A 19,555-nucleotide genomic window follows, 5' to 3' on the forward strand; every position below is an offset into this window, starting at 1 on the left:
ATTCCCTTAATTAAATGGCCGAGACGCCATTTTGTTTTCGGCGTTTCAATGATTTCCAGATTTGAAGAGAACATCATAATTTATATGCTTTCTCAGATCCCAAGAGAGCATCAGGCACTGCATGTGGAAAGACTTTCCGGGAACATTAAAACCAGGACTACCTAATTAAAAGCAAGTTTTATACCATCAGTCCAAAGCTGGCTAACTGCTGAAGAAACTATGACTTTAGTTTTTTTTATTTCGAGACAAAAAAAAAGCACTCAAAAGATAAAGGCCTCTTTTAAAGCTCCCTTAAAAACACAACAACACAAAGTGGGCTTGTGAAAAAAGTTTTATTTCTCTCAACTCAAGTCTCCTTCCACCACAGCTCAAAGGCTTGTACATGGGGGTTCTCAAACAAATGTCATGTCCATTGATACGAATGTTGATAAATACAAGGTGCAACACGTTCTCATTTGAAAATCTTGCCCTGGTTGAAAGGTTTGCCTACATGTTTAAATTCACCCTCCCATGCAAAGTATTCCTTCACCATGGTCTTGCACTCCTCGCTGTCCACATCCAACTTGCGCCAAGTGTATGACTCGTAGTCAATCTGCCAATCATCACTCAGCTGGGGAGAGAACAAAAAACTATGAATCAAATGTTTTTTTACAGTAAAATTCTAATTATAACAATGAGTAAACTTTTGCACTGAATATAATGAGTCAACTGAAATTAGTCATAAATCTTGTGGCAAACTGACCTCACCATTTATTTGTTCTATACGCAGTGAAGTAAAAACAAATTGAGATTTGTACAGTCAGCTTGTATAAAAACTTGTCAACTAACCATATCAAAATACAGCTAACTGGTTTTGAAAACATTTCTGCCTATTATAATACTAACATTTGTATCTACTTAACTGCGCAAACACTAATGGCAAAAACAGCCTGTCAATTAAGCCTGGTTATCCTGTCCCACATGTAGGTAAACCCATTTTTAGGTCTTAGATTCTTTAAATTTAGGTCTCAATTTTTAGTCAACCGTGTCCTGTTTTTGTTCAGTTCGTTTTGTTTAGACTAAATCTATGGGCATTACAGGTCGTCACATTTTTCGACAAGCTGCATAATGGTTAAAGTGATCATTTTGCTAAAAAAAAAATAAACATGCAAAGAAATTTCTTGCAACAACTTAATTTTATTTGTATTTTTTAATAAAAATTGCACAAATTAATAGAAAGTTAAATCATATACATGACTTATTTAACCTCATCTAGGCCTGGTTTTAGCTTATGGACAGTTAAGTAACTAATAAACATGTCTTAGAAAAAAAAGCATTACTGGTGCACATCATATTTTAAGATATCAGTGCAAGTCTTTTTCAGTTAAAACCGCAAACATGTAGCCTTTACCAGGTAACAAATTAATTTGTGCCAACATAGAAATTGATTGATTTAAGCATCAAAACATACAGGAAGTCTTTTCCACTTTAGAGAGCTGATATGCTTCTTCAAAAGGCTAGTTTATATTTACCAACATTATCAACTTTCAATTTATGTGAAATATATAAGAGTTTTAACATTCAGGTTGTTTACTCCAGCAACCCTTCTGCATTTGTTGTTGCTTTCAGATGAATCACTGTGGGGATGGAAAGATTGTTTGGGTATTGGTCACAATTGGCCAAAACTCAAAAGCTAATATTCCTTTGTGCAAATACGATGCAATGCGCTTGAGTTAAACTTTCACCATGTGCCTTCAGATATAAATGTGCCTAATCTCGTTGGCAGTTTATAAAACCTGATCTAGTCAATGTGATTTGCAATGTTTGTAAAACTAATGCACCACATTAAGTATACTGTACATCATGGGGAAAGACTAGTTTGACCTAGAGAATATATATAATATCCTCATTAGAATATATACCTAGAAAGACCTAGATCATTAGTGTGTGTATGTATGTGTGTATATATACACACACACACACACACACACACACATACATACATATATATGATTCACTAATATCTGTGGAACTATTCACCAACCCTGCCTTTAAGTTCAGAGACATGTTATGCTATTAGAATGTTTTCACATCCTGATAGCAACCACTAAGATAAGTAAATGTATTTATATGTATATATATTTTCGGTGAAAAGCGTAGGATGTTTGTCCAATCACTGCAGTTTGTCTAAATAACATTCTAACTACCTTTAACAGTCAGTTTCTGAGAATTAGCATGGATTACAAAACAGAAAAATATGCACATCTCTCTTTACAATGTGACACCAGATACCAATCGCCCCAAGAACTGGCAAATCTTGTGAAACAAAAACTCAGGTGTCACATTAAAGGAAGAGTAAGCTAATGCTTTTCACCCACATTATCTAATGTTGTTAGTTTAAAAGTGAATTGTCGCAATAAGTCACCCTAGTGTTCTTGCCTTCATTTTAAAGCTACACTGTGTAACTTTTTTAGTTTATTCTTAGCTAAAACACTTAGATCTTTAAAAAATATATGTGCTCATTAATGTATATTTACTTCTTTCAAGTAATAAAAGTATTCTCGTAAGTTTATAATGTGCCATTGAAAATACATATGGGTGAGGGGTTTGAATGCTGGTCACCATGTTGCCCCTCCATCTTGACAGTACATTAGCCAAAGAGGGACATACCCGTAAATTCAAGCTTCGCCTTTCGCGTTTTAACACTCGATGGCACCGTGTCGAATGTGAAGAGAGGGATTGCCATGTTAATCTTGGACTAAATCGGCCACTGTAGGAGTTAAAACGAAATCAAAATTGAGAGGAACAGAAACTATTATTCACTGGATGGTCATATACCTTTTCACTGATGGATGGTGGAAAATATCACAGTGTAGCTTTAAAGGTTGTACACAAGAAGTGTCCTAAATGATTGCATAATACATTCATATTTAATGTGTTATTTCTTTTTATGTAATGTGTTTACACGCAGTTTAATTCATAAACATGAACCAAAAAATTGTTTTTATGCATAATGATCCAAAGATTGGAGCCTCTAAAAGGTTATATAAGAGGCGACCCGAGAAGCCCGACAGGTCCAGAAAAACTTGCGGGGTTCGGGTCGGATTCGGGCTAATGTTTAAACAACAGCCTCGTTGAGTTTCAGAGAAACCTTTACACTGTCCGGCCACTGCGTTTGCACGCATTTGTTTACCGTTGCAAACCATCTTTAAATATAACATTGTAACAATGGTCGTAAAAAAGGAGGAAGGCTGCTTAGACTTAAAAGAATAGCCTAAGTTGTGTTATAATAAACTCAATACATTCAACCCAGTTTCCCCACGGCTCTCCAGAGCATCCAGTGAACACACGTCCTCAGCTTCTCTCCCCCTCAGTCCTTGTTCTCTTGTGGCTTTTATACGATCTCTCAGTTTGAATTATTGCAATTAGCGTTCATCATTTGCACTTGACCTAACTACTTGATTAACACCACTCTCCCGACTCTCTCTTCATGCAGACCTCACTAAACCATTCCCCCTCAAACACAAACAAATTGCAAAAATGTTAACATTATTTGCTGTGCGAAACGGACCTCCGGTACGGGCTTCGCATGTAAATGTAATGTTCGGGTTAAATGATCTTGGGTACGGGCCGGGTTCAGGCTTCAGTTTAAAGCCCTGGCAGACCTCTAGCAGGTTGTACTGTCCCTTTCAACATACCTTCACATGTTCATGCTTTTTCTGTTACTAGGATTAGCGGTCTCGCGCACTGCGTGTATACAGCGAGCGGTTACGGCACATCAAAACAGCATTCGTTATTTAAATTGTGATACAAGAAACAGAAAGAAAACTTTTTTATAGAAAGTAACAAAATAGAGATAATTCAAATTATTGGTGGTTAAAAGTGGTTAATGGGCTACATCTCTGAATTCGTCCACACACGTGTACTGAATTAAAAGAAACATTCCAAAAATTCTCAGTACGAATGTGTGTACCGTTACACCCTACCAAAGACACACAACTGGATTCTGAATCTGATTGCATGTAAACCACTCACAGGAAATGCAAGGTCCTGGCCTCTGAAGACCCAGATACCAGAGATGCAACTGTCGTTGTTTGCACCGAAGAGGATGACACTGGCAAATGCATTCTTACGTAGTTTGTCAAGTCGCTGGAACATTCCTGAGGAGACAAGCAAGAAAGTACTTGAACATCTCTTTGAAAACTATGCAATGCTAAACTCTTGCGCAAGTAGTACATGCTGAACTGGAATGAACAAACCGAGAACAAGTCACAGCATTCCTAGCGATTTGTTTAAAGAGACAAACAAAATGTGTGAAGTCAATGTGACATGACCTACCTGTGATAAGATTACAGCTCATGAAGGCCATGGTCAGCTCCTTAGGGAAGCGGTACTCAGCATACCAGATTGAGAAGCCCTCACGATCAAAGTGATCCCAGAAGTAAGGCAATGCCACAGTCATTGTGTCCTCATTGGAGTATTTCCTCTTGAACTCATCCATGACAAAAGAACTAGTGGCAAGAGGACAAAGTCAGACTGATGAGTGAGCCAACACATTCAAACAGTAACCTCTCTAAAGTTAAGGTGTATCAAGTACCTTTTTGGAAGATGAGCAAATGGGTCCTTGGCTTTTGGCTCTGAAGCCAATGCAGCATCACATTCGTCCATCTCCTCCTCAGCAGGGGCGGCTTTCTTTTCCTCCTTTTTCTTCTCTTTTTTCTCCTGCTGCGGCGGTTGTTGCTGCTGCTTGCCTCCTTCCTTGCCAGCCTTCTCCTTCTTGGTAGGAATCTCCTTCTTTGGCTGCATCTCTGCAAACTTCTTAGCTATAGAAATTACAATAAATGAAAGCACGCATATTAGCACTCAATATTGAGAAAGAAAACTGCTGCACTAAACATTTTCACAGAGACTATGAAAATTAATAAAAAAACGTAATTTTCCTGCAAAATAATTAAGACACTATCATTTAAAATAATAACTACGCCAAGGATTGTACTGTATAAAAATAAATATAAATAAAATAAAAATAGTTAAAATGTAAGAAAAGCCCTCAAGGTCCTTCTCCATTTTGCGATACATGATCATTCAAAATAATAATAAAATATTGATGTGAAAAATAAAATTATGTATACAAATTTTAAATGTATTCCAAGATGCTTTAAGCATGTACATTCAATTATAATTACATGGTGTGTCACCATTTTTCTCAAGCCTGCTCTACAAAGCCTTATTACAGCACCTGCCTCCATAATTGCAGGATGACCTATAAACTATTGATTTAAGAAACATCAGCATAATGTCAAGTACAAACAAAGATATCCAAGAAATCGAGGTTCTGCACAATTCATGTTCAAGAAGAGCAAAAATTACACTGCAAAAGTGTTTAAGAAAATTACCATCAAACTGAGCCATTTTCTCACAGAGCTTAACCTCCCCCAAAACGGCCTTAAACTGAGGTTGGTTGACACAGGTCACAAACCAGCGAGTAACATTGGGGTAAGGCTGGCGGAACGCAGGCTCAAGAACCTAGAAATGTGAAAAGAAAAAGAATTTGCACACAATATTCAATTTGCAACTGAAAAATTCCCAACCACTAATACAAGTTATTAATCTAATGTAGGTATGGTCTATCATTATAACTTTATTAAGTACATTTTTATTAAAATGGTTCAGTCATCAGATGCATTTAGGGGAGTAACAATTTATCGTTATATTGCAATATAACAAATGTTAGTGTTGATGTGAACAATGAGTCACGATGAAGAGCTTCCTGTATAAGGTATAGTTCACTTAAAAATTAAAATTAGTTATGAAATAACCCCCATAAAATTTAAAGCCACACACAAAAAAGGTCAAAGGCATTGTGTAACAAATAAAGATTATAAATAGTTTTAATCAGTCTTCTGAAAACATACAATCGCTTTTTCTGATGAACAGATTTACAAAGCACATACTATAGTAATATTGTCGAATGTTCAAGTGTATGCATGTACAACAGGAGTGAGTGATTATTTTGATATTTGGATGATGCAAGCCTTTAAAATTTGGGAATAGTAATGTGGATCCGTTTTGGGTTTAGAACTAATTTACTGCATTGATCATGTCCATACAGACTGGAGTCGCGCTCCAAAAATTGAAAGCACAAATATTTAAATTGCCATATCACATGTCTAATTTTAGTAGAATGATGATTCAAAGCATTGTATTCTTATCTAAGTGAATTAACAGAGGGGGAGACAGGACAGTGAGCACCAGGAGTGTCTAAATGCAGCTTGCCTGTTTAGTTTAGAGTACGTGATAGTCCTTGAAATTCAGTGTCAGAACTATTATATATAAATGTTCAGTATAATGTATAACTCAATTGGAAAATATGCAGGTCCAGATAATGCCAAATGTATGATTTTATAAAAGGACCTACATTATTTGCAATGTATGGAGTCAGTGACAGACAGAATGCAAGTATTATTGACTCTGAGGCTGAAAATACAGAATTAAGTAAAAATTAAAATTGCCCTGTGCATTGGGGACTAGGACCAAGTACATGTCTATTGAAGTCCACCCCATATATATGTATTTTTGATCTTTCTTTTCCTGCCTGCAGTAACTAAGAGTGAAACATCACTTCATCAGTAATTATTAGGTATTGCCAGAATTTGCTACCTTATGGAATAAAGGTAAATTGCTCTTATTCCATCATTAAAGATTAAATTATTGTTGTGCAAAATAAATAAATATACATACACACAATTTTTACTAAATTAAGGGAAATCAAACACGCATAATATTAAAATCAAACACGTATAATATTTTTGTTATACAGTTTATAATGAATTGTTGATTTATTGTGCATCCCTAACAATAAGGGCATAGCTCAGCTATCAACTACAGCTCAGATTTTCATGACACCTTGTAGACTCACCTGTTTGTAAAGCCAGAGCAGAGAGCAGACAACAGTGATATCAGCTAGACTGACTCTTTCCCCAACCAGGAAAGTCCGGGTGTTTAAGTGCTGATTCAGGACAGCAAGGACTCGTTTAACCTCTTCCTTAGCCTGTTCTGTGGCCTACATACAAGACAGAGGACAGTCTTACAAAACATTCAAAGCACTTCATGACAGATAAAACCATTACAAATATTCAACTCTCACCTGTTTGTTGAACTGCATTATACCCAAGGTGGGGAACACCCAGGCACTAGCTGGAGGGATGATCTCAGAATCAGCAAAACTGACCCACTGCAGCACCTGGGCACTGGCCTGGGGAGTGCTACCACGAAGGGCATCACTGCTCACTGTCGGGACACATATCGGCATTGATGGTGTGCAATAAAACACAAAAAGTTTTTAAAACATCACAATGGACTCATTTACACTTGGCCACTTAATGCGTGAAAATACCTGGGGTCTCTTTATAAAGATGTGCATATGGCACTCCTAATTTTAAAATTACGACGGTTCCAAAAATGTCCCTAAAAACACTTTGTGAAAAGTCTGTTTGAACAACAATAAATAATATGCATGGGATGGTTTCTGTTCAGGGCATCTCCGTTAACGCATGCAATACATTTAAATTCCTTAACGTGTTAAAATAATTTAACGCAAAAAAAATAAAACGCCTCTAGATTAAAAATTATTTTGACTCATTTTTTTTTTAAAGTCGATATTTGTGATGAAAGTCGAGTCGACTAGTCGCTGATGACTTCATTGACGAACAAATAAGCCTGAGCCTCGAGCCGACACGGGTCTTCTTGTGCACAGGACAGCTATGGCATATGACACAGCACTGCCATAAGAATATTGGCCCTACATAAAGGCTTTTGTATCAGTTCTTTTTTCTTATGCTTGTTATATTTCTCACAGATATCTGCTCGTTCTGAATAAGATACAGATAAGTAGCACAATAAACATTACGTGTATATAAATGCATTAGTTAGTGATTGTGTGAGTTAATTCTACTTGGCAGCGTCGCTACTAATAGTGAAGCTGTGAGTTTTATTTATCAAGAAATATATATGCTAGAACTTTTCAATTTCTAAGCTATTTTATTGATAAATCACAAAACAGTGTTGATACATTTTTGCGCTACTTAGCATTAAAGTCGACTAGTCGGTGCAACCCCTAGTGTGCGCACGCTTCAGGTCAGAGTCCAGCAGCACGAGCACGTCCCGTGCCGAGCTTTATTTTCTCATGCGCACATATTTCTGTTGCTTTCTTTGTCATGCACTGCGTTTATATATTTAACACTTCTACTTCCAATATTTAGTGAACGGTGGCGAGCTCTGCACATAAGTCCTGACACCTGCTGTCACATGAGCAAAAATAAAGAAATAAAGTTCATATTAGTGCTGTCCTCCTTAAAGTACCGGTACTAATAAAATTCCATATCGTACCGTTTGTAATAGCAGGGTATCGCAATACTTTTGTAGTACAGGTATATCGTGCAACACTATTTCTTAGTATATAGGCCCTATTTCTATAAATATATTTACTCGTTTTTCATGAATATATTGTGTAACATATTACCAGATTTACAGCTACACTTATTCACTTATGTGGTTTCCTTTATTTTTTCCACACTAAATGTTTAGATTGGATACATTTATTGTGCACTCATAATTGTTTAACTTTTGCTGCTGAATAATCCACTAATCGATTTTATTTCACCATCTATAGTGGTATTTATGTCATAGACTGTGATTTTTTTTTTTGTATTTGTTGTTTTTCTTTATAAGGAAGTCTGTATTTAGCTAAGTTTGTTTAACTCACAAAAGAGTGATTTTCAATTCAACACACCAAGGTTTAGAAAATCTACATATAACAAACAAAACTGCATTGGTATCGACCGATACTCAGAATCTGTAATATCAGATCGTTTCTGAAAAAATGGTATCGTTGCATCCCTAATGAATACAGAAAACTTCAGTACATGTTGCCAAATCATTATAATGCTTTAGCAGGGAAAAAACAGCAGTATGTACTTTGTCACCGAGGCTGGCAGGACACTAACATTAGAAGTAATGGTTACCTCAAGCAGTTAAAATGATGTAACAACTAGGGGTGTAACGATACGCGTATTCGTATTGAACCGTTCGGAACCGAGCGGTTCTTGGTCTAATTAATTAGATTTGAAAAATAAAAAAGTATGTAAAATATAATATGCGTTCAACAAGGAAGCCAATAACCAAAACGACGTAACAGGCAATGCCCCTGAATAAGAGAAAAAAATATATATTTTTTTTAGACTGCTCAGTCAGGTGCTCGCTTACTCAGTACACGCTGAATGCTCATTGCAAAATGGCTATTGCGTTTAACAGACCAGAAATAGAAGATCCTCCAATAACTAACGGTTCTGGTGTGTTGGTGAACTTTGGATTAAGCTATGATGGTGTTGGCAAGAGTGATGGATTAAAAAACAATGGTATGTCGCATCTGCTACATGATGGTACGCGGGAATAACTCATGTCATGTCAATCAACTCATTTACGCCGACAACAAGACGATAAAAAGAATAAACAGCCACAAACTATCCCACAAACTATCCCCGCAGCATTTAGACCGACATTTCCAACTTATTCAAATGGAAAAAGACATTTATAGCCGCGGATATGAGACCTTACGCCCGTTTCACACAAACTCCGTCTGCAGTGCGTAGCCTATGCGGTGCATATTTTTTCTGTACCCATGTTAACGGTTGCGGACTTAAAACGCAACATGTGAAAGGACAACAGGGCGTGCGGCTCCTGCACCGCATACGCACTGCAAAACGCACCGCATACACACTGCAGACGGAGTTTTAAGAACGTGCTTAAAGTAATTGAGCCCTGTTACAATGTTCCTTCATGAGCCCATTTCAGCCAGTAATTCCTGATTTGTACTAAAAAACAAAAGCCCAAATAGAGAACCAATTGGCCAAAGCAACAGCAGATGTTTTGACAACAGACGGCTGGACGTCAAGCCAAGGGCTACACAAAGCTACCTGAATGTAACGGCACATTACATTACCGATGAATGGGAGCTGAACAGCCACGTTCTTCAGACACGCCCCCTTGAGAGTCACACAAGTCAGGATTTAGCCAAAGGGATGACAGAAGCAGTAGTGTGTGAAAAAAGTGTGGAGAGAGCTATTGTAAAGAGCTAATGTCTATTTCTGTAACTACATTGAAGATGGGTAAAGTATAGCTCCATCTTTGTTCAATGTAAAAAAATAAAAAAATCATACTTTGTTAGTTTAAAAAAAATAAAAAAAGGTAATTTATCTGCCAATTTTTTTTATTTTTGCTGTATCTAAAACGTACCGAACCGTGACACCAGTGTATCGAACCGAACCGTGAATTTTGTGAACCGTTACACCCCTAGTAACAACTAGTGATGTGAGAAAGCAGACTTAATGGTCATGCATCGGACAGAAATATGAACAAATTAGAAACGCATTCGATTTCAATACATATTTTGTTACTTTGATTTGAAAACAGTCATGTTCTAAAAAAAAAAGCAAACAGTTTGGATTTATACGAAATGATAACACTTAATATAATACAATAATATTAAATTTGTATCCTTATCCTGGCTCAATTTATCCGCTAATATAGTTAACTTTGGTTATCAATCTTAGTGTGAGTTTGTCTTTAGGGTACGTTTGCACTGCAGCGGTGTACCAAATTTTGCATACAGATGACAAGATCAAGATATCCTGGCTTAATCCCTTATTCTAGTTTTGTGCAATAGGCCCCAGGTGTCTTTAATATTGAACCTCTTCACAATATTCTAATTTTCTGAGATACTGAATTTGGGATTGTCCTTAGTTGTCAATTCTAATAACAAAATTAAAAGAAATAAACATTTGAAATATATCAGTCTGTGTGTAATGAATAAATATAATCAAGTTTTACTTTTTTAATGGAATTTAAATACATTTTGATAACATTCTTATTAGGGGTGTGCACGAATATTCGAATAGTCGAATATTCGATCTGTAATTAACATTCGAAAACTAAAAATACTGTTCGAATTTTATTTTGTTCATTGGCTGGCAGTAAATGCAGTTGTAGCAGATATCAAGTGGTACCCTCAGGACAGAAGGACAGCCAAACATGGATGAGATGAAGGATGTACATTTATTTACTTTAAAGAAAAACTAGGTTGGAGCAAAATTAGAAAACACACACACACTGGAAGGCCTACTGTCTCACTCCGCACTTCCCCGTCAGACTGAGCGCGAACGCTTAAAGAGGAAGCGATAACGCATCCTAAGGTGCGCCACTAATTAAGGCCCCACCTACAACAATTGGTAGGAACTCCCGACTGGAACCATTGAAAATTAAACATAATGTTACCCTTTCATTGTTATTTAAGTTGTGATGAAGTTAAAACATTTACAAAAATATTTCTTTCAACACAAATAAGGTAAGGAAAAATAAAATAATAAAAGTAGGATGACATAAAATAAAAAGTCACAAGCAACTGGCTACACAGTGCATCCATGAGAAATCCCTCTAAATCCCGCAGTTATAACTCAATCCACTGGGTGGCGTTGTGGAGCAGGTTAATAAGTTAAGTGCATTTTGATCACAATGTCGTCGTCTGCCTCGCAATGTTTGGAATTAACGTTACTTCGATGAAAATGGAGTTACTTTTGATGAAATCAATTACTGAAACTGAGTTATAATAATATCACCACCACAAACGAGAATCACATGAAATCCAAACACCAGTGGAATGAGCGATCACTGCTCAGGAGTGCAGGTAAGCTCATCTGTAGCTACCCCGAGTGAGAGTGAGATAACTTATGATAGCAAAATGATCTCGAGACAAATGCTTCCATTAAAGTTCTTTGAGGGTTTATGAACAGAAAACACAAAGTTCTTCACTCAAACTTCACTTAACCGTTATCTTTGTCTCCGCAACGCCTGTCAGTGGCGCATTTTCTCACCCGAGAATAATATCATAATCCAATAATATTATAGTTTCTCTCTACATGAAAATGTGAAACAATACAAAGTAAACACATCAGCCATATCAATCACACACACACACACACACACAGGTCGGTAGGCTATAGCCTATTGACGTGTGTGTGTGTGTGTGTGTGTGTGTGTACACGCTAACTGACGCGCTCTGCGCTCGTGCTCCTTAAGCTTATAATGCTTTTGTTCTTTAGGCATTTTTTTACACACTGTTTAATGTTTTAAAAACCTTAAGATATAATGTAAGAGTGTTGTGTACATTGCCTAATCATAAGCTTGTTCAGAAATGGTGACGACATGTTTAGAGAAAAAAAGAAAGAAACATCTCTCATTTTCTCAAAATACCTAATTTAAATAAACGAATATTCGAATATTCGATTTTTATGAGCCCAAATATTCGAATACAATATTTTGGGAAAATGCCCAGCACCTGTACCATCTTGCGTCGTAGACTATAATCCAGTAGGTGCCATCACGTACAGTCTACACATCTGCACCAAGGTTTATTAGTTCCATGTCATAAATTGTTATTTGTAATTATCTTATAGGATTAGGGTTGGGCATCGTTTTGATTTGAACGATTCTGATTCTTACTTTCGCTTCCGGTTCTTTTGGACTCTCGATTCCGATTCTTTGAGGGGTGGAGTCAAAACATGTCTGCATATGAAGAGTTCGGTTGCAAAACGCGATAAACGCCATTTTTTGACGTTTAGACTTTATTATTGGAAATCACTGTTTAGATGTACCTTAATCTATGTGTGAATTTCTGCCATTAATAAGATTTAAAAATGTACATTTTAAGCCTCCTACAAAATGTATTTTTTCACAAAACGCGATATTCGCCAGCCCAGTTTCTTTACAAAGTGCGATAAAGAACGTTCAGGATGCTGCGCGAGCTCAGGATGTCACGCGAGGAGAGAGTCACTGCCGGTGAAGTGCTCCGAGTTTGCTCAGTGATTTAACGTTGATAGCAAAACAAAAAACATTTTTAAAAAGAGGATTCAATAGGCTAACTAAAAAAGGTTTACCATTTCATTGTTTATACTGTAGGCAAGCTGTCAGTCACGTAGGCTACGTCACTGATCAACAGCTGTCTGTCAGTCAGAGAATCAAGCTTAACGTTATGGATTTCGATGACGGATTGGAGCCGGTCAGGAAGGCATCTAAAGAAAATCATCAAAGGGAGAAGACCAAACGGGCAAGGCATTCAGGGGAGGGAAAACATCCAAAGATTTATTTTGGTCATCGTGCGACTGCGAGTAACGTTGGTCTGTGTCATGCGCGCGCGCACACACACACACACAAGCTTTTCTTAATGGTATTACAGTAGAATAATATAGCCTATGGTGGATATATAGCGTTTTGCACAAAAAAAATTAAAAAAATTATGTTATGTTCTGGCCAAAATGAACTCAGAATCTTATTATTATTAATCAATCTTTGTACATACTATTCCATATATCTATGATGTATTGTTTTTTTAACCAATTTAAGATGTTTGACAACGTTAAGATAAATATGTTGCATTTTGGCATAGTTTTTGACTTATTTATGAACTATTTATGGGCATAAAATTAAATAAAAAATCCTGGATTTGAAGGATATTGTGTCCCTGGCCTACACTGTAATAGTTAATAATAGTGTAATAGCTCAAGTAATAGTTTAATGTACAAAAAATTGTGAATGAACTTGACTGTTGATGTCTTAAATAATAATGTCAAATAACCAACATTTCTCAAAATGGACATCTCGTTTTGCAACAAAACTCTTCATATTATGTAAGATATTTTTTATATAATTACTTTTTTTTTGTCTGTCTTTTGAAAGTCTAGGCAATCAAAAATTTATTCTGAAGAGATCACTTTATATGATAAAGTTTAAGCTTTTTCTCATATATATAAACATTGATCAATTACTATTAAAATTCTCACAAATATTTGCTAACTCAATGTATTTTTTACAACGGGGTAATTATGTTGCAATATACACACAGCACAAGAAAGCTTGAATTCGAATGGTAAATTGAATTAAAAAAGACGACTAAACAGCAATAAAATGCGAACAGATAAACATATTACCAAAAAAAAGCACAAATAAATACAATAGAATAAAAGATATAAATGAAATAGACTGCTTTATTTTTTCAGGTAGGCTAGGTCTAACATTCAGGTAAGAAACTGAATTAAAAAACGCAAAGTGGCTAATTAAATTTAAATTAACATTGGATAATGTTTTTTGCAAAAAAAATAATAGTTTCATATAAAACCATTAAAGTTCCACAAGTTGATCAGTCAAGAGCAGTGTGATCGTTTGTCTTTTTGTAGTTTGACTTTGAATAACAAATGACTGCTGTCCCTTTAAGATCTGCCGCACTCATGGATCCTGAACCCTTTTCCTGCTACTCAGTCTTCATTTCTTCCTGAATTGTTTACAACTATGTTTACATTAATACTCTCCAAAATGTGCACTGAGAATTTGTTTGAGTGTATTTGACCAATAATAAGCTGGAAAAAGAAGCAAATATTTGCACTTGTATGTCAGAGGGGGCTTTATTACGGTATGTGTGGGAGCGTGAAATCTGCAGGGATTCGTAGAATTATGTGCAATCCTGCACAAAATTCAGACCGATCACACACACTAACACTAACACGCTGTCGTAAGGAAAAGTCCAGCAGAACGAGCGTTCGCCGTGTTCAGAGGGTTAACCGGGCTGAGTGAGAATATGAGGCTGCGCATCAACTCGCTGACGGTCGGTCGGACAGGAGAGCGCAGCAGGGATCGATACTGTAGAAACTGAGCAGGCTATCGCATCTTTTCAGATATTTCAGTGTAAACATGAACATTGTAACAAACCAGATAACTACCCAATAAAAAGGAAAGCATGAAATTGCCAAGTGTAAATAGTCACTATAAAGCTTACTTACAGTAGTGAGCAATGGCATTGCTCTCAAACAGACATAATCCATCATCACCCTGGTAAGCAGGAACCTAAATGGACAGGAACCACATCAATGAATAATTCAACATCAAGAACAATCAAATCAAGATATGAATAGCACTGACCTTGCCCAAGGGAAAGTTGCTAAGGAAAGCAGGGGATCGGTTCGTCTGCCCAAAGGTGAAGGCAGGGGGGGCGTTCGCAATCTTCAGACGAGCCCCACTGTACTGGGCAGCGATCTGAGCCTTAAAGGCCCTCCAGTTCTCCGGGTATGTGTAGAGAGTCTGCAAAAACAAGGTTTGGGATCACATTGCTGAAACTGATGCAGCTTGTTCAGCCAACGTCATCTATAACAAACTGGCCCCTTCATTAAAACCCCTTAGAGCATTACACAGCACTTTCCACAAGCTGACGCAGCAGACTGAATTCCCTGCAATAAATTAGTTCAAATTGTCAACAACGTTTCCATTGTCAATTAGGGGGTTAATAGTGGCAGAACTAACGGGATGTTGTTACAGAGCCACTTATTTGTAAACCATCTGTTATTTTTAATCTTAAAAACCTCTTATTGAGCTGATAGTCTTTAAATGTATGACACCCCACTAAATTTCAGAATCGTGTGAATAGTTTAAAAAGTAAGACGTTTTATTTTGTCTAAAACAATGAATGACTAACCAACGATAGGCTTTCTAGTAGCTCACACAGCTAATACTCTTGACTTTCACGAAATGAAAGTTAAAAATACCAATAGCATGACATTCTGCTTTTTGCAAACAGATTAAAGCGGAGAATGATGGGCATGGAAGAAAAGGGAAACGTGGCACAAAGGAGAGCAGCGCCGTGCTTATGCCCGTCATCACACTAACCACCTTATAAAGGGGTGTGGGGAGTATTTACAACTTAAATAATCATCACAACAGCTTCATAAGAGAATACAAAACAACACGGTATGAAGACAACGAAGAAATATATAAGGATTGGAGTGATTGGGGTATGATTGTGGAAAGAGATGGTGCTGTATTAAGGCATCTAAGGGTTTTCTCCCATCTTACTCACCCCTGCCGCCATCTTCAGGACGAGAGAAAGGAGGAACGAGTTGCGCGGTGTTGACGTATAGGCCTGTCCTGTCGCAGAAATAATACGTAACAAGGGCGTGAAAGTGAGAGCTGGACGTGTTTTCATAACTTTTCGCTGAAACATTTATTTTATATATTTTTATTATTAATAAAAAAAAGTTTTTAAATGTAGTATGTTTTTATTATAATATTTTCTTTTGTTTTTTGCATTGGCAACTCTTCATCGACAGCAACAAATTTCAACACTGCAAAGATTTGATGCGTTTCTCACGCTGTAAAATCTCTTAAACACATAAATAGTAAGAATAACACATTTTTAAGAACTATGATCTTATCTTTCTTAGTTTGATGTTTCTTTTCCCACCTTTCCTTTCTATTTGTGTTCTTTGTATTTCAAATGAAGTGGTTTCTCATTTGCGATAAAAAGGGAACTTATATTTAAATGTTTGTGTGTGTGTGTGTTTTGGTTTTAAATTAAAGTGTTCCAATCCTGTATTTATTCTTCTGAGGATGCATTGGAATGAAATCATTGAATGACAGATTAATCCATGCCCAACATCTGTGTCTGTGTTGTGCCAAATATTATAAAATGATTTAGCTGAATTCATTATTCTTTCATATTAATAAGAGCACAACACTCTCACCTGAACACATGACCATGTTTAAATCCAATCTACAGGATTTCATTAATATCAAAATGTGAAATAAGTCTACATATTTTGTCGGAGCTTGAATGCTCTATATTGTACTGATCTCTGTACAATCATATTACATGGAATTAAATGAATGAATGGAACTGACTATGTCATGAGATTTAATTTTGAATGTTGTGCAACATGAAATATGATCATGGATATAATTTTGGAGGATGTTGCCATTTTATTATCACTTAAAACGTTAAGGATTTAAAAAAATCAAATATATAAAAGGTAAAAATAATTAGTTTTTAATAAATAAAAAAACTGTTTTAGCAGGCTGTGAGCTATTGTAGCTGAAGTTTCAATTATAAAAAAAAGTCCAGCCTAAATTGTTGCTATGATGAATTAGTGGGGTGGCATCAAAATATTAGAAACAATCAGTGACACTGTCTTTGTACTTGTATTAAGAAAAGAATATCAGAACAGACAAGTAAAAAAACACACAGGATGGAGACATGTTCAACATTTTATGAGTGCTGTATTACAAAAGAGAAATAGGTTAATCTACAGGCTGACTGAAATTGACAAAAATAATTTAAAAAATGACCTTATATAATAATGAGATTGAATAACTTCTAAAAGCAATGTAATGAATGATTATTTTATCTTTCCAAAACATCTTACAGCCAAAGAGCTCGACTAACTCTTTTCTCTCTTGCCTCACTATAAATGAAACAGTTCAAAGTCTTTCCATCATGTAGAGTCACTGCAACATTTTGTTCCCATTCGACTGGATGATGTTTCACAAATCAAACTGTTGCCATACGAAAACTATAGATATACCAACATAGGAATAAAAGGAGACCATAAAAAAACAACATTAAATGAATGGGGAAATAATTACAGTATATACATAAACTACCTAGCATCCTCACAGCATCAAGTTTCATATTTCCCATATTCTTGACAGAGGAATCAGCTCACAAGACCTAGAAGTATGAGAGTGAAACTTTCAGACAACAGTTGGATAGCTCAACAACATAGACATAATGATGAATAAATTAAAAAATATATATTTTATATCAAATTTTATTACAAGAACAATATGAAACCAACATAAAAGTTATCATCATAGGAAATACATACCCAGGTAGTCATCCATAAGAGATCCAATGGCAAACTAATAAAAGAAGGAACAAAACAAAAATTGAATAATCAAAAACCTTAAGACACTGTTTTTATCCAAATATTATTAATCAGCATATTCAAGAGAAAGTGCCAGGGATTTACAATATCATTCTTATCCACTCGAGTTCCCACAATCTTCAGTCGAATTTCATCATCTTGTTGGATCACAATATCCTGTTGAAGAAAACAAACAAAAGTAATTCTATATTTGTGGTGGGGAAAATCTTTTTTTTTTTTTGTATTCTTAATGCCGATTTATTGACACATACCTCATCGACTGTCTTATAGCATGGAGGATTTGAGTTTGGGTCAAACTCCATCTCAGAGGGAATAGACTAGACACAGAAACATCACAGATATGAGACCATTACAAATGTCACTGTATATTAACAGAAACACACAGCGCGCGCGCATTATATATATGAGAAAACCTACATGACGAGAAATGAAACAAGACATGGGACCAATTTCTGTAAAGAGTCCAACCTGGGGAAAGAAAGAAAAGAAATACTGTATTGAAGGCTTAACAAAAACAGAAGCAGGGACATTGCACTGTGAAAGTTAGTTCTTTGTGCGAGTAAGTTATTTACAAGAGCTCTTAAACGTGATATGTCCCTATGTTGAGTCACACTAGAGCAGGATGCATGAACTAAGAATCACCAAAAATGAATATCCAGCACTAGGAGACTAGGATAAAATAGACCCGTACTTTGTTAACCTGAGTGACAACAGCATCCACAACTTCTCCCTTGAAGGGCCGGAATACTATGGCTTTGTATTTGACAGGATACAGCACAAAACCTCTGCCAGGCTGTATTACACCTGCTCCAATATTATCGATTGTAGTTACTGCAATAACAAAGCCATACCTGTGAAACAAAAGAGACATTAGAGGCTACACAATCCTCATTAACTTAAGAAAGTCAGAACTCAAACCCTTCTGTTGGACTTACTTTCCTGTACATGTTCCCTCCACCTCAGTGAACAGCTTCTGCTTGACTGTGTTCAAAAGGTTAGGTCCAAAGTATCTTGGATGGAGGAGAATCTCATGCTCCAAAGAGATCTGTTTATTATGGTTATTGAAAAAAAAACAAGAAACTATATAAAGCGAATGAATGTACATATCAACATAATATTCATAATTTAAAAACGACAAGATCTGTCGAACTAGCTGTATTTCATCCACCAACACTTTCAAAACCTAACGTTAGTGCGGAAAGTAAACTGCAAGTACGTCAACCGAGACAAAACAGCATCAATATACGAGGCACAAAATATAAAATTCTTACTTGTGGGGGTTATTATACGCGTAAAAATAAAGCAACCACCGACTTACGTGATAAAACATCTCTTAACGGGGTTTCTTTTACAAATGTCTTGTTTTTAATTTTAAAAAGCCGCGAGTATGGATTTCTGCGTGTCCAGGCGCCGACCCTCAAAAGACTCGAGCTACACAAGCGTTTCCGGGTGTCTGTGACTTCAAATTAAGAGTCATACGAATGCTATGCGAATGCATTTATACAAAGAGTTTTACTTTATTTAATGTTCAACCTCTGGTTAAACAAATATTTTGTAAGACATTTATTTTATAAAAAAAAAAAAAAGTAACATTTTAGACGCGTTATTAAAAAAAAAAAAAACTTAATAAACCACCCTATTGATGCGATTTTATAATTTTCTAGTAATAAAATAATAAAAGAGTATTATTCCAGAATAATTATTAAAATAATTTATTTTAATGCATTTCTGCCATGTTGTATTGCCAAATTATGTTA

The 19,555-nt window shown here is 36.0% G+C and overlaps 2 protein-coding genes across 3 annotated transcripts; both read right to left on the bottom strand.

The window, feature by feature from the left end:
• Positions 1 to 313: 313 nt before the first annotated feature.
• Positions 314 to 16,035, bottom strand: eef1g (eukaryotic translation elongation factor 1 gamma). The gene is made up of 10 exons (XM_067457791.1): positions 15,935 to 16,035; positions 15,004 to 15,162; positions 14,865 to 14,928; positions 7,127 to 7,269; positions 6,899 to 7,042; positions 5,376 to 5,505; positions 4,577 to 4,802; positions 4,318 to 4,490; positions 4,015 to 4,139; positions 314 to 610 (listed from the first exon to the last, which is right to left on the bottom strand). Exons 1-10 carry the CDS (start codon positions 15,944 to 15,946, stop codon positions 452 to 454), a joined length of 1,335 nt encoding a protein of 444 aa, XP_067313892.1. The 5' UTR covers positions 15,947 to 16,035; the 3' UTR covers positions 314 to 451.
• Positions 16,036 to 17,100: 1,065 nt separating this feature from the next.
• polr2g (RNA polymerase II subunit G) lies at positions 17,101 to 19,254 on the bottom strand. 2 transcript variants are annotated; one of them, XR_010908227.1, is made up of 9 exons: positions 19,117 to 19,254; positions 18,734 to 18,843; positions 18,490 to 18,649; positions 18,216 to 18,266; positions 18,050 to 18,115; positions 17,883 to 17,954; positions 17,739 to 17,772; positions 17,515 to 17,581; positions 17,101 to 17,423 (listed from the first exon to the last, which is right to left on the bottom strand). XR_010908227.1 is itself a non-coding variant. In XM_067456626.1 (8 exons), exons 1-8 carry the CDS (start codon positions 19,126 to 19,128, stop codon positions 17,568 to 17,570), a joined length of 519 nt encoding a protein of 172 aa, XP_067312727.1. In that variant the 5' UTR covers positions 19,129 to 19,254; the 3' UTR covers positions 17,101 to 17,567. The 2 variants fall into 2 exon arrangements, 1 of the variants encoding a protein (XP_067312727.1); XM_067456626.1 differs by having other exon boundaries at positions 17,101 to 17,581.
• Positions 19,255 to 19,555: the final 301 nt, after the last annotated feature.

This window comes from Pseudorasbora parva, chromosome 11 (genome assembly GCF_024679245.1).
Source record: "Pseudorasbora parva isolate DD20220531a chromosome 11, ASM2467924v1, whole genome shotgun sequence".
Taxonomy (NCBI): domain Eukaryota; kingdom Metazoa; phylum Chordata; class Actinopteri; order Cypriniformes; family Gobionidae; genus Pseudorasbora; species Pseudorasbora parva.